At 38.2% G+C, this 15935-nt stretch overlaps 1 protein-coding gene across 15 annotated transcripts in view; it reads right to left on the reverse strand.

Annotated features, from left to right (window-relative positions):
• The window catches only part of NTNG1 (netrin G1), a 346490-nt gene that overhangs the window by 73838 nt on the left and 256717 nt on the right, over positions 1-15935 (reverse strand). For all 15 annotated transcript variants that reach the window (XM_001143853.7, XM_001143623.7, XM_001143469.7 and 12 more), the window contains exons 4-5: positions 13064-13236; positions 639-665 (exon numbers count right to left, since the gene is read on the reverse strand). In XM_001143853.7, coding sequence (XP_001143853.3) covers positions 639-665; positions 13064-13236 — 200 coding nt within the window. The remainder of the gene's footprint in view (positions 1-638; positions 666-13063; positions 13237-15935) is intronic.

A 15935-nucleotide genomic window follows, 5' to 3' on the forward strand; every position in this document is an offset into this window, starting at 1 on the left:
CAAACTCAAAGCTAAGTAGTCAAGAAGACATAGATCATCGTATTTTAGGAAGGAGAAATGAATGTACAGATTCTCTTTTTCCTTTATCTCTCCAGAGAGACTACTGATCACAAATTTGCCTGTTTCAGGCCTTCACAAAACATAGAATTTAATGCATTAACAAAATTCCCTTCCCTTGGTATCATGGACTTTTTCTTGGGTTCTGATGCATATACCCAAGGCATTCATTGGCTTTCATTTTCTGCTTTTTAAAATTATGTCAGACATCCAAATCCAGTCTAAGAGAGAGAGTTCAATTTGTTTGTTGGTTGCTAAGTATGGATAAATAGGACTACTTATATTTTTCCTGAATGATGATTATCTAAGGAATTGCACCTGAGTCTAGGTAGCCCTCACTGGTTAAGAGTAGTCAGAAAAGTCATAGCACTGCCATGTTCATGGAGTTATGCACAAATAATCATTTTATCTGTGTTCTCACCAGATCTGTGCAGAAAACCAACACAAAAATGCAATTCACAAAGAAAATACCCTATTACATCAGAAATGGACACTGGGAAAATAGATCTGAGGAGGTGAACAACAAAGCAAAGCTAGCCTAGACTTGGTTTGGTGTTTTTTTTGTTTTTGTTTTTACTTACTACCAATACTGGAAATACTGGGGATACCTGGAGAAAAAGAAAACAATAAAGAAAAGCTGTTAGCTATTTATTAGTACATAACATCTTTAACTTAATATAAAAATCTTAGAAACTTGACATTTGATAACATTCAGACTATTAAGAAATTAGCACCCACACAAAATACATGTGCACATATATATGCATATACACATTATACACACACACACACACACACACATACACACACACACACAATTTCCAGCAATTGAAACCATTTTGTTTCATTCTAGAACTCCTGGGCTCATCAGAGTTGGGAAGTTAATACTCATTTCGGCATCTGGTCCAAGTAAGCTTTTGACATCCAACATTTTGTGTTTCCCTATAAGGTTAATGAACATTTGTATGTGGTTCAAACTAGATATTAAACCAGGCTTAAGTTATGGGTACAGAGTACCAAATATACACTCTATGGACCTGTGCAAATATATTCACATATGCAATAGACCTTTTAAAATGTGTTATGAGATGCATGTGTTAGCTGTTGAAAATCACTTGGCATTTTATTTGATTAATTTCATATAACCATCATTTTTATTCTTTTACTTGTCAGATATGTGGATTAAACTCTGTAATAGAAACTCAATTGAGCAGAATAATTCAAGAATACATTAGGTTGTGCATATTGATCACGGACTTCATTGATTTTTCAGCTTTCACTTTAATTCACAAGTTGTGCTAAGGTAGAGAAGCCATTTCAGAATATGGCTGGACTTGGTATAAATGTGGACATGAATTTAGTCTGTATCTAACCCAGCAATATAGTGCTGTGGCCAATAGTCTGGGCTCAGAAGCCAGGCTCTCTGAGTCTGATGCTTGACTCCAACTCCTAAATTTTCACTGACCACATGACTTTGGGGCAAGTTGCTTATGCCCTCTGTAGCTCAGTTTTTTACCTCTTAGGGTTGCTGCAAGAGTTATATAAACTGATAGATGTAAATCACTCAGAGTATTGCTTGACAGGTAGTATGTACTAGGTCCATCTTTGCGATGATTACTATTATTGTTATAGCTCATTCACCAAGCAACATTATGATAGATGCTGTTAATTAAAAGCCAGAGATTTACATCTTCACCACTAATTTGGGTAGGAGAGCATGCGATGGAAATCAGACAGAACTCAGTGAGAATTCTGCTTTATACTGCCTTGCTGGGTGATTTTAGGCAAGTCTGCTAGCTTCTTTGCACTGTTTCCTCATCTGAAAAAGGGCTAATAAGATCTACTGCATAGGGCTGCCGTGAGGATCGAATGAGATAATCCATAAAAATGTCTGACACATGGTGTGCGGCCAATAAACGGTAGCTGTTAATGAGTTGTTCAGACTTGTTCTTCACATCATTGAAGTATAGTAACAGGTGGTAACTGTGAAAATCATTAAGGTTCTATTTTAGTATTTATCTTTGAACAACGGCCCTTGTTTTATTTTAACTAATCATTTTAGCTTGCTCGGAGATTTCTAGCTTTGTATTCTTTAAAACCTAAAACTATTTTCCTATTTTTTAGTGGGTAGGAGAGAATAAGAAATTAAGACTTACTCTGATTCTTTTAAACCCTGGAAAGAATGAAGTCTTAATTTTAGTTATTAGAAACACAAAAAATATCTTGATTTTAAATGCTCAGAATTTGTAGTGCTTCAGCTTAATTACTGATCAACCAAAACTAGAAATCCAAATTTCCATGTCCATGTTTTAGCTCTACCCTATGAATTTCAAGCTGAACGTGATTTCTGCAAAGGACTGCTGAATTCCTGACCTGACACTTCAGTAGACTACCTTTGCTGTAGTGTGACAGTGACTTGATACTGAATCTTTATTTTTTTTGCAAATCCTCTGTTGAGTGAGATATGATGGCAGCATCATAATTTTAGTATCAATTGCAGAAGTTCCAAATTTTTCCATGATTGAAAATCCTGCTACATTGCAAGGCACTGCTTGCCTGTTGTAATCCATCAAAGAGAATGGAAGTTGGGATGGCAGGAAGAGACTTTTCATGTCTTTACAAACTTACATGGTGCTAGAAGGCCAGGCATTATGCAAGGCAGAGATCTCAGGGTGTTTGGCACCATACAATGAAGAACAAAGCCGCAAGACTGTTTGATGCAGTATTTGCTGCAGCTGAATACTTCAGAAAGATGCAGAAATTTTTTCATTCCCTTAGTACCAGGGCAGGGGAGCAATGTTTGTTCCAAGTTTCCAAACCTCACCAAGCGAGGCTATTAGGAGATTCTGTTTTTCTCACAAAGATGTTTTCTATTACCTAACATTGGTTGCTTAAAATTCAGGCTGTTCCTCATTTTGCGGCTTACAATTTTTTGAGGTGCTGCCAGATGAGTCATTTTTTCTATTCCTCTGCTGTAAAATGGGAATTGCTTAGAAAAGATTTTTAAACTGCTCATTTGAATAAAGACCTTTGAAGTTGAAAATGTCTGAACACCAAGGGATGTCCACTACTATATTTTAAAATATCATTTTTTTTCTAATGCTTCTTATTTTAATGTCCAAATACCTTGTTTGTGGTTCTCCACAGATAAAGAATTGAATAAACTCATAAATCCACTAGAAAGGCTACAGGTAAGCCAGGAGAAATTCCTCAAACACTTGAGGGGATAAGACGGAAAGGGCTAGAAATGAACTGCAACAATTTATTTCATGAAAGGTGGGGTATCTTTGGGGTTTGTGAGGAATGAATCAATGAATGCAATTCCATCTTACAACAAACAGTGACTATGTCTAAAAGCCACAGGAATGAGAGTCAGACTGTGCTTAGGAAAACTGTCTAGGCACATGTTGGCAGTTTTTTAGCATTCTCTGTGAATTGACAACTACCATGTAAAGAATATTATTACCTTTGAAACTGAGCTCAGAAGTTATTTATTTCCTTCCTCCTCCACATCCCTGATGTGAGTTAGCTACTCTCTCCTTTGTGATCCCATAGCATTTTGTACAGGCCTCCATGATCAATTTATCAACTTGTTTTTGCATTTTTTTAATGTGTTTGCCTGACAGATCTGAGGGCACAAGTTCCATGTCTTGTTCCCTTCTGCACCTGTTGGATCTGCCTGGGACAATGTCTGATGACATAAGAGTTGCTCAATGTATATTGGATCAGAAAATTTATTACTTATTTCCATGAAACTTCCTATCATTGTGAAAACATCACTTTTTGGTCAAAGGGTGATTTTATCCCCTATAAAGTGTTCCACTGAGATTTCTCAGAGTTCAGGATTAATGGATATTAATTGTTAATATTAATAATACATATTGTCTTTGAACACATGCAACATTCTTATAACAAGAGTTAGGCAATGTACAAATTCCTTTTACCACTTTGCCTTCCATGAAACTCAGAGCTCAGTTTGATGCTCAGCTGGGGAAACTGTTTAGCATTTAATGTTTGGCCTATTTTCTTTCTATTCTTTTTCTCAGATCTTCTGTTTAAATTCTATTTTTTGATACTCTCATTTGTATTTGTCTTTTTTCCTAACACACCCAGGGGCAAGTGCAGACTTTGTGGGACATAAAATGTGTACAATTCTGTGACTTCTCTTTAAGAAAAACAACTTAACATTAAAATATAAAATTATATATATATATATATATATATATATATATATATATATATATATAAATTAAGAAGGAGTTCAGTGAGGGATCCTGAAGTTTAAGCTTCATTAGCTTAAATTCATCTCTGGAACAACCTCAAAAATACTTGGGAAAGATAAAGAGATGACAGGTAAATTAAAAAGAACGGAAGGAAGGAAAGATACTAGATAAGTTAATTCAGAAAGAGTGATAAAAAATGAAAGCTGAAAGGGATTTAAGACATCATCTTCTTCAGCCCTTTCATTTTATAGAAGAGGCACAAAGAGACTCAAGTGCCTTGTCCAAGTCCATCCCTTTATAGTCAACATCGGAGCATGTAACTTCTAGTCCCTGTGTGAGGCATTGTTAAATTTGTGCAGAGGAATGAAGCACAGGTGTGCATGAGGTTTTTTTTTTTTTTTGACAGAGTCTTGTCATCCAGGCTGAAGTGCAGTGGCTTGATCTTGGCTCACTGCAACCTCCACCTCCCAGGTTCAAGCGATTCTCCTGCCTCAGCCTCCCGAGTAGCTAGGATTACAGGCACATGCCAACACGTCTGGCTAATTTTTGTATTTTTAGTAGAGATGGGGTTTTGCCGTACTGGCCACGCTGGTCCTGAACTCCTGACCTCAGGTGATCCACCTGCCTCATCCTCCCAAAGTGCTGGGATTACAGGTGTAAGCCACCATGCTCGGCCCCGGTGCATGAGTTTTAACAGAAGTTTCTGCAATTAGTACTATTTTAATAATAATGCTTCTTCTAGAATAGAAATGTCACTTCAACCACAGAAATACATACGTGTTGAGTAAGCTAAAGGGCTATTATGCTACTATACGCTGAAAAAATGAGAAAGCACTTGTCTTGCAGGTACGTGCAATTATTCTTTCCTCAATCAGCCCTTACTTCTCCCACTTATGTTTGTTTTAAAGATATTCTGCTGCAATTAGGGGGGTGAGAATCTAGTAGAATTACACAATATAATAATGTGATGTTTTCTTCTTTTTAAATAAGTTTACTACTCCCCCAACCAAGTAAATAGCTTAAGGGTACACTGTTATGCTTAAGGAAGTCAAAATGATGATTTCAAAAATAAATACCCTCCTCTTCAGAAGCTGATTAATACAGTGCCATAACTCCTTTTGAGAATCAATGGAAGATTCAGTGGCTTTTCATCAGGAAGGAAGCAGAAGGGATAAGGATTTGGCATGCTTCAAATTGAGAGGAAAAATTACCACTGTTGTGATAGATGGTTTGAAAAACCCATCAAGTGGGTAACTAGATCTTATAGCCAGACTGCAGCCATCAGGAATTCTAACTCCAAAAAAACTTCTTCAAGTTGAAGAAAACGCAGATAATGAGTAAGAAAACATTCTGCAGATTCATTTGTATTGCAGAGGAATTACTTCCAATGTTCTTCCAGTCCTGGCCCCTAGTATAAACTACTGTTGATAGGAGATGCAGTGAGTTGTCTCCCAGAAACTTGAAAGTGAGGGAAATAAGATCACCTTCAAAGAAGTATGCTGTGAAATCATCATATAAATGATCCAAGCAGAAATGGCTACAGTCATCTTATAGCAGTAGCAGAGCTTGGGGCCTGAGTGTGTGTGGCAGACTCAACAGAGGTGACATTAACCTGACTTACCATGTTAGCATATCTGAAGAGTGGAAGAACTAGCTAATCAGAAGGTGGAAGCCTCACAAAAGGAGCATCCTGACGCATATGGTGACAGTACCGTCCTAGCATGGTCTCAAGAGTGGAAGTGGTAACCCGCAAACTTTCAGACCTTCAGTGTCCTGTTGGCATGAAGAAGGCTGACCCTGAGGCAGGATGGATGGGTCAGGATGTTTCAGCCCGATGTTATTAACATTCAAGTCATTCAAATTTCCTGATCCCATGCTCACCAAGCAACCTCCTGATTATTATCTGGCTCTGCACATAGACTTAATTACAGGAAAGATAATACACTGGCCATAAGGACTTGAATAAACTGAACACCATGACAGTTATTTCATATTGTGGTTGAATAGACAGGCAGTTGGCCACAATATATCTCCCTACATAGCTGCTGTCTCCAAGGGGAGAATTTGCTGCTTATGTGCTAGGTCTCAGGGAAAAGATAATGACTGTAGCAGGTAATTGCACTGCTGCTTACTACGTGGCTGGCACTGTCTAAATGCCTTACATGTACTAATTCATTTAATTTTTATGACCATCCTATGACGTCAATAATCAGGCTGATTTTACAGATGGAGGAAACTCAAACACATAGAAGCTGAGTAACTTGCCCAAGATCATCTCAGTCTGTTGGGAAGGAAACTGGAGCCCAGAGTCCAGGTACCAGAATTCAGGCCCATCGCCACCGTTCTATACTGTCTTTCCATTTATTTCAGGCCCTGAACTTTATTATTCAGCCCTCAAATTGAAAAAAAAAAAAACTATGAAAATTAAAATTTTTTTCAACATGTACCTGCAATATGACCTACTGTGATCTGAATTAACTTGGTGGCAAAACTGTACTGGAACTGGTGTGAGGGTATTATTTATAGTCTTACTTCATCCCAGTTGCTGAGAATAATCATGTTTGCTGTAGACATATTAAAATGTTTGATTAAATGGTGTTGCCTAATATTCTGCCGTGGGTATTGTTGTAATATATGTGCACTGTATTACCTTTGTAAAATCCTAAAGATGTTGAATTCCAAATCATATCTGGTCAGATGAGGGACCACAGACCATAGATCAGTGGTTGTACCTGAATAACTTGGTATTCCGGTTTTCAACACTGGGCCTACAGCTTGGTCATACACATATGTGGAAGAACCTCTCTTACTGTGCTGACAAAATTAGGGTTCTGAGCCAGAAAGGCTGGTAGTCAAGCCACCCAGGCAGTAAATAACCCTCGGGGAGGCCTGTGAAAACCCGCCATCTGATATGCTATCTAGATGGTTCGATTGGCCATGAGCACCAGTGAGACTTTTTCCCATTAAAGTTCCTCCAAGAACTCAGATGGTCTCTCCTGTAGGAGATTGAAGGCTCTTGTGTTGGAGCTGGTGACCTGTGAAGGCCACATATTCCAGGAGATACAAGAATATCAATGGGAAGCCAGTGTAGCCACATGCACATTACAGGGCTATTAGGTTTACTTATCCACTCACAAAAGTAATTCCACAAATGGGCTGGGCGTGGTGGCTCACACCTGTAATCCCAGCACTTCGGGAAGCTGAGGCAGGTGGATCACCTGAGGTCAGAAGTTCGAGAGCAGCCTGACCAACATGGTGAAACCCTGTCTCTACTAAAAATACAAAAAATTGGCTGGGTGTGGTGGTGGGCACCTGTAATCCCAGCTACTTGGGAGGCTGAGGTGGGAGAATCACTTGAACCCGGGAGGCAGAGGTTGCAGTGAGCCAAGACCATGCCATTGCACTCCAGCCTGGGCAACAAGAGCAAAACTACATCTCAAAAAAAAAAAAAAAAAACATATTCCACAAACATTGATGAAGACCAAGAATAAAACATGGACCTATTCTTAAATTTCTCACATTTTAGTTCCTATAATGAGACAGACCTAAGTTTAAATCTTGCTCTGTCATACATTAGCTATGGGACTTTGGAACAACTTAACCTTTCTGTGTCTGCATTTCCTTATCTGTAAAATGAGAAAAATAATAGTACATATCTCATGGGGATATTGTGGGGATTTAAACCAATAAAGAGCATAAAGTACTTTATGAAGTGTAAAAGCCTGTAGTAAATTTAATAAATGGTAGCTATCATTATTATAATAATTTTGGCTAAAGATAGTTGACCAGTTGTAAATCTACACACATTATCGATATTTGAGAGAGAGACAGAAGTAATTGATTTTGCATAGGAGAGTCTAGGTAGGCTTCAATGAGGCATTGAGGAGCAGTCTTGAAAAATGAGCAGAATTTCAATATAGAGTGAAGAGAAAAATGCTTTAGGGGAAAGAAATGAATTTAGTATCTAGCATATTGACTTTGAGATCTTTACTGACAGCTGAAAAATTTTTCTGAATTTATTAGAAAGATTGAAGTTAGAATTGGTTGATTACTACTAAATCAATAGTACTAAGATCTAAAACCACAAGAATAGGCTAGAATGTCAAGAAAAAATTGTAGACTGAGAACAGGCGGGGTGGGGAACATGGAGATTTAAAAGACTAATAGAAGGGGAATCTTTGAAGGCAGAAAAATAACAGGCAGAGATGAAGGAAGAGGGCAGGTTTAGAGAAAACTGACTTGTTCAAATAGGCATTGAAATGGAGCCTAAATCCCAGTGGAGGACAGAGAAAGTCATCCAAATTTAACTTGATCAGCAATACAGTGCAATGTGCAGTCCTCAGAGTCAAGACCCACCTGGATTCAAATCCTCCCTTTAACCCTTTCTAGCTGTGCAAACCTTAAACAGATCTTTTTCCTCTGAAATCACAATATTCCATGTGTTTAAAATTAAAATAGTAGTATTTGCCTTGTAAGACTATTTTGAGTTTAGAATGGACTAATGTATATAAAGCACTTAGGAAATTGCCTGGATAAGGACACATACATGTGTACACCTGGGAAAATATAAATTGGTCAATGCAAACTTGATACCAGAGAAAATAATAGAACAATCATCAAATTACCTTCCATCACTCAGAGGAGCCCTAGATATTGTGTAACAATTCAAGTTAGATTTATGAACAAATAATGTCAAAGTCAGACCAATTTGATTTTCTTTCTTTGAAGACTATTAGACCATGTGGGTAAGAGAAAAGGAAAATATTGAATACAGCTGAACTAGCTCAGTTTTCTGTCTATCTCCATGACATTTCTATGGCTAGGCTGCAAGAAACTGTTTAGCTCAGCATGTCCCCATAAGAGTGTTTTATAGAAAGTTATTGAATGGTCCATGAAGCAAATAAGTTTGAGAAACATTGGGTAAAATAGGTTGCTTTATTGTAGGACTTTTCAAATGTTTCTATTATAGTAATGTAATATGAATAGTCAGTATGGTATACAGCATTTTTCAGACTTATCTGGCCATGGAGTGCTTTTATGGGTCATAGAACATAGCTAGAGAAGGAGAGGTATAGGTATAATATTATATTTGCTGAAGTTAGGATTCCTACATAGTGATTATTAAGCTTTTATCATCTATATATAGAAAAACATGTGTTATTCCATAGGGATCAGAGTTTAAAGAGTTATTTAATACTTTTATTCATGAGCTGGACAATGGGGAATCAAGAGAATCATAATTAAGCATGAAGTTGGACAGAATTGCTATTACTTGGAAGACAGAAATAAAATTCAAAGGACATCCAAAATAGAATTCTATCAAAAAAGAATGAAGATCAATAAGGAGAAGAAAAATGTCTTTTCTATAAAACATAAGCTTTTTAGAAAAAGAAAGAAAAGATTTTGATATACATGTGCATGGCTTTAAAAGTCCAAGAAAACACACTGGGTCTTGAATAAAAGCATGATGAATAAAAATATCACAGAAGTTACTCTGCCTCTGTCAAGTTTATTGTCATGAAAAGCGTAGGGAAATGTGGTGTGTCTCACAGACTGGGGTGGCTATATTTTAGAATGTTGGCCTTCTGCACACTTCTGCTTAGCTCTACATGTTTCATACAACAGTGGTCTTGAACTGCTCCAGAATAGAGGACCTCCAAAGCCAAATGACTCCCAGCAAGTTCCCATCTACGGTATCCCTGAGTGGTGGGCTGAGTGTCTTGGGGAAGAATATTGTCATTCCCTGACTTAATTTAAGACCTCCCAGTTGTTCTGTTAAAACTTGTGAAGGTGAACAGAAACTGACCATCCTATTTTTTTTATTATACTTTAAGTTTTAGGGTACATGTGCACATTGTGCAGGTTAGTTACATATGTATACATGTGCCATGCTGGTGCACTGCACCCACTAACTCGTCATCCTATTTGAAAAATATCCTGGCTACTTGATATTCTGCTAAATCTAGAGATCATCCAGGATGAGTGGCATTTCTAGGTCCCTGAAAAGTTGATTTTGAGGGACCAGAAGTTGTAGCTTTTGTGTTCTTATGTTAGGGGATGATATATCCTAAGTATCCCTCATAGATAACTGACTTGTAACGTACCCACTAGAGTCATGTGAGTGCATGTGTGTGTACTTGTATGCATATGTGTAAGAAAAAGCCAATATGAAGTGAGAATCATAAAACTGCTGAAGGTCCTGTGCTTGGCTGGAAGTACTACACTAATGAATTAGAGGACTTCCAGAGCAGGCAACCAGGTAAAGGACATGAAAACATTAGCACATAAGAATTGGAGTCGATAATGGTTAACCTGGGGAAGACATAAAGCCAGGGTCGATATACTTCCTTTACTACTTAAAAAGAAAAAAAAAAAAAGGTTTGATAAGAAGTAACTTTTATACCAGTTAAAACTGTCCAACAATGGACAAGACTGTCTTATGAAAAAAACTAAAAATAAATTATTTTTTGAATGCTTATTTTGTGACAGGTGTTAGGCTAAACACATTACATGCGTTAGCTTAGTCAACCATCTAAAAATCCACAGGAGGTAATAACTGTTATTATCCTCACATTAGAGATGGGAAACAGTGTTGGAGAGGTTAGCTACTTTTTCAAGGTCACATAGCTAGTAAATGGAGAAACTGGGATTCCAGCCTGCAGTCTGTGCACTAAACTACTAAATTGCTTACTTCCATCCTCAGATGCTTTAAAGCAGAGTCTGATGTGTCAGAGATTTAGTCAAAGGGGTTATTCCCATTGCAAGACTGGACCACTGCAGATCTGCAGATAGTTTCTAAAACTCTTCATCTAATTTCTGCCATGCTGATGATTGGAATATTGAATTGAACCCCTTTGGACACTGGGTCCATCCATCACCTACCTATTTTAACATCAATGAGGAAAAACGTCCAAAACGTATAGAGAAAACCAGTAAAACTAAGGGATAGGTGGACAATTGGACCTACAAGGAAAACTGAAAGAAGTTTCATTCCTTTGGTCAGAAACTGACTTGGTGATCTTCAATATGCAAAGGATTCGGGGTAGGAGTCATTTCCATGATGATTATAACAAGAGAATAACAAGAAATCAATTTCAATGCGAAAGCTTGGATGAAACAAGAAAGTCTTTCCAGTGAAAATGTCTTGAAATAAAAACCTCAAAGTACAGTTATGGGTAGAAGAACAAGGTCACGTTAGAATAGAAGCTGAGGACTTCAACAGCAGCCTTCCCCTGCTGCCTCTCCAGTGGCCTTGGCAAGCTGACCTGCCCTGAGGACAAGCCAGAATACCAGGAAGTGTTTGTGAACATCACACTCTTCCAGCCTTTTCTACTAAAGAAGGAGCAGACATTAAAGAGGAAATCTGAGCCATTTTTACTTTAGGAAAGCTTTAAACTAAATTTGACAACTGGGGTCATAGGAGTTCTTAGGTAGCCAGCCACAGGGTATTGCAATAAATAACCTTGCAAGATCCCTTCCAAATTCATGAGTCTGTGGCCCTCAACAATTGAGGAAAGGCCACAGAGTCTCCATCAATAAAATCACCTTGAAACATCCACGTTTCTGCTGAACAGATCATTAATGTATTAATTTTAGGAGCAAGAAGTCAGTTTTTTTTCTTTAACACTGAAAGCAACTGAATACCCTTACAAAGAGGGATTTTTTTAAACCTTTTGAAGGATTTCTTTCTGCTTCATAGAAATGTTATCATAATTTCATGCCCCCATACTTCATGGCTTGTTACTTGGCCCATCACTCTTACGTTTAACTTGATAAAGTCCTGGTTCCTATGATACTAGTTCTTAGGTTTGGTTTCTCACAGCTGCTGCTTTGAAGTGCCTGATAACATTCTTACCCTTCTACGGAACCAGTGGCTTCTCAAGTTCTGATTCTCCTGTGCTCACTGTCTGGCTGCTTCTGTTAGTTCTCACTGAATGGGGACATTCTAATCTCCCCCTTTCTCTACTTTTTAAAGAGTGCAAACCTTGGGCTGTTGCAGGTAGTTAATTGGTCCATCCATGGAATTGGGCAAATTATTCAGCAAATAATCACATTTCTCTGTGAGCATGTCAGAGCCTGTTTTCCTATGGGGAATCAGGGATTTCAGTGGGGGCACACAGATGGTTTCTGTAAACGCGGATAATGCTTGCACTCTTTCACATGCGTAGAAAAATCTTTTCTCTTAATGTGGTCCCCACAGGCCTACAGTCATGCTCTTTATCCAAAGGGGGCCTCTACACACAGGATCCAAAGCAGGTATGTTTCAATTGCTGGAGTTTGAAAACAGCCAAACTTTTCACAAGGCAAAGTTAGGTCCTAGCTAAAACTGTAGAGGGGAGAAATATTCTGGACAAAGCATCTCTCAGGATACTCAGTAGGGGAAATGGGGCTGTAAACATTCAAATAATTTCTGTAAATTGTTTATGGCTAAAATTAAATTAGGATTGAGAGTTTACAAGGCCTTTGATATTTTAATAGGAAATTAATTTGGGGGAGGAAAAAAATCACCTCCTGTCTCATCCACTTATAAAAAATTCCTTCTGTGATGTCAAGTATCATTTCCCAACACATTTGATGTGAATGTTAGATGACTGAATTTTACTGATGATCAGAGTGCTAAAAGATGTCTACATGAGGTAAGATAGGGACTGAAACTTTCGCTGCACTTTAAAGAAGAATGAGACAACTGGTAAGAGGAATAAAATCACAATTGTAAGCAAAATTGAGAGGAACTATCACCTCATGGTGCACAGAATATGCTGTTACCAAGCAAAGTTACTCACAGGTATTTGCAGTGCCTTTGGGGATGGGGAGATAGGAGCCTGGACTCCAAGGTCGGCCCTGATAATTCTTCTTGCATTTCCCACAGTCTGGACCTGTGGTGTTGTGCTCACATTCGCATGTCAATTTGCTGTTGTCATACACACATACAGTGGCATGGAGATTACACTTGCACCTGGGCAGAGGAGAGACAAAGAGTTCATTGTCAGATAAGTTGGTCTTGGTGACCACTGAGGCTTTCCTGATTTGTCTCCTCAAACCATGCAGTGCTTTAGTGATACACAGAGGCATTTAGTAAGAGATAGATTTGCAGGCCCAGCCCTCAGAATCTTCCCCAAAAGAGCCGTTTGCAGGGGGCAGGGTTGGTACAATGTAGTCTGTCCTTACACTGCACATTGAGAAAGCCGAATAGCAGTCAAGTCAGTGGGGGCCTGAAGCTCCCGCAAGATAACTGTGCTCCAAAATCAAGGGGTTCCCAACAGGTTCCAAAATACTGTCATTTAGGAAAAGGTCTTTTTGTGATATTAACAAATCTATGACAATTTCATCTGGGCTTCGTTTGGGTTTAAAGAACAATGTTATCTTTTTTCTTTAAATCGTTAAGACAATTCTTATTTGTTTAAAAAGGAAGATAACCATTAAAATAATTTGCTATTCAGACTTATTCTTAGAAACCCAAGAAATTATAATCAAGTGTTCTCATTCTGCACTCTAAAATGACATTTCCTCAGATCAGAAGAGATTTTCCACCAAGGCTGCTAACAGACCCGAAGTGGGGTGAGACACAGTAATCCTCAGACATCCCACTCACAGCAAATCGGAGAATCACAAAGGGCTCTCAGAAACAGGCCAAATGACTCTAATTAAAAATGCCTAGAATCCTAAAGGAGAAAAAAAAATCCTTCATGTGGCAGGGTTTGGAAGTCATTAGCCAAGGCCTGGCCTTTGCTGCCTATGAATAAAGCCATGATATATGAGAGGCAACAATGGAATATGCAATTTCGACAAAAATACATCCCAATGCCCGAAGTCTTTGACTATAAAATTGCAGTGGCTAACTTGATATTTGTTGAGGCAGCAGGATATAAACTGTATCACACCATATCCTCTGGAAAGGTAAAACCTACATTGACAGAATGGCCACAACCAGAGGTCAGAATAATGTATGTGGGAAGAGATGGTCCACACATAGGAGAGAACCTGGGCATCCAGCCTGGGGTGGGGTAGAGAACCAAGATAGGTCTGAATCAGAACCAGAGAGAGAGAGAGATTGACAGTGTGTGTGTGTGTGTGTTTATGTGTGTGTGTGAGAGAGAAACATGGCCTCTTCCAGGAACTAGGACAAAAATATAGAAAATCAAGTTTCATAAAGACCAAAAAATATTATAGTATTTTATTTTATTTTATTTTTCTCTTGGGCCAAATGCCATGAATGGGAAAAAGAACAGAATGCTCTTTCTTAGGTAGGAAGATAAGACTCCTTAACAACCATGTTGGCTTCTCTAATGTCTGTATAGCAATGGCCAAGTTTTTCTTTAGTGCCTCCATAATCTTTTTGGAACACTGACCCATACTTACGACAAGGAAAAAAAGGAATGGTTAAGACTATTACTGAAAGCTGTTGGGCTCTCTTTTAACTAAAAGGTGTAGTCCTAAAGCAATCACCATCTACTCAAACCTGTCTGGGAAGACCAAGCTACAGCTTTCTCGGGGGTCTATTACAATGTTTAATACTTCTTGCTACAATCTGTTCTCTGTGTACTTATGAATTATAATAAGCTTGTTCAACTTAGACACATAAATGTCACCTTTGAAAATGAACATTTGTATATTCCTTAAAAAGGTAAGATAAAAAATAATTCAGTTAAACAGGCAATGTTTAATTATGAGCTAGGTCCTATAATAATCTCCTATATGCAGGGAATTACTTGTGCTAGGTTGCTTATTAAAGCATCTTTCTCCTTCCAACATTAACACCTTTATTTATGGGTGTGTTTCTATATACGGAGGATGTTTAAAACCTAAGTGATAGAAGCACCAGCTTATACTGATTTAGCACCATATCTGGTGTTAAAAATTCCGAATGAGGAAATTGAACAATGTGATCCCAAAGAATATGCTGGTTTCCTGCGTGAAGATCAAGAATGCAAGGAGTAATTGTAAATTGGATTATATATCTTGTAACTGTTAATACTTTCATACTTGTAGTCACTCTGAGTTACAGGCAATTTCCATTCTAAAGACATTATATTAGCTGAGAAGATATTCTTTGAATAATAAAAGGAGGTAAAAGGAGAATAGATGAATGTTTAGTCTTATTTTTTCTCAGATTTCTTCCAATTAATGGCTCATTCTCAGCTGTCCAAAAGCTTATTAACCATTCAAGGCTCAACTCAATTCATAACCCTTCTCTGAAATCCATCCTGACCACTGTACATAACCCTGAGTTCTACTCTTCTGATTTCCTTAAATGTGTCCGTGTGCTTGGATAGGTTGTTACTAAAGGCTTTTCATACTTATAAATTTTCTCACTCATTGCACAAGCCTCTCCCATCTTAAGGTGAGGAAATACCTGCTGTGCATTTGGTCATCTTCTCTAGCTACCTCCTAAGTCCTCTCCCCTCCCTTCTTGAGTTTCCTATACTTGCCATCTCCATTCTCTCATCTCCCACTCACTCAGTCCTTCCAAATGACCACAGCCTCCCTTGTCAAATCACCCACGACCTCCTTGTTGAAAATCCAATGGATACTTTTCCATGCCTTATTTGTTTCCTCAGGGGCTGGGACTCTGGACCACTCCCTCTCCCCTGACACCCTCCCCTCTGGATACCCACGCTCGTTTTCAGGAACCTCTTCAGCCTGTTGACTACACAT

The sequence above is a fragment of the Pan troglodytes genome, chromosome 1, assembly GCF_028858775.2.
Source record: "Pan troglodytes isolate AG18354 chromosome 1, NHGRI_mPanTro3-v2.0_pri, whole genome shotgun sequence".
In the NCBI taxonomy this organism is placed as follows: Eukaryota; Metazoa; Chordata; class Mammalia; order Primates; family Hominidae; genus Pan; species Pan troglodytes.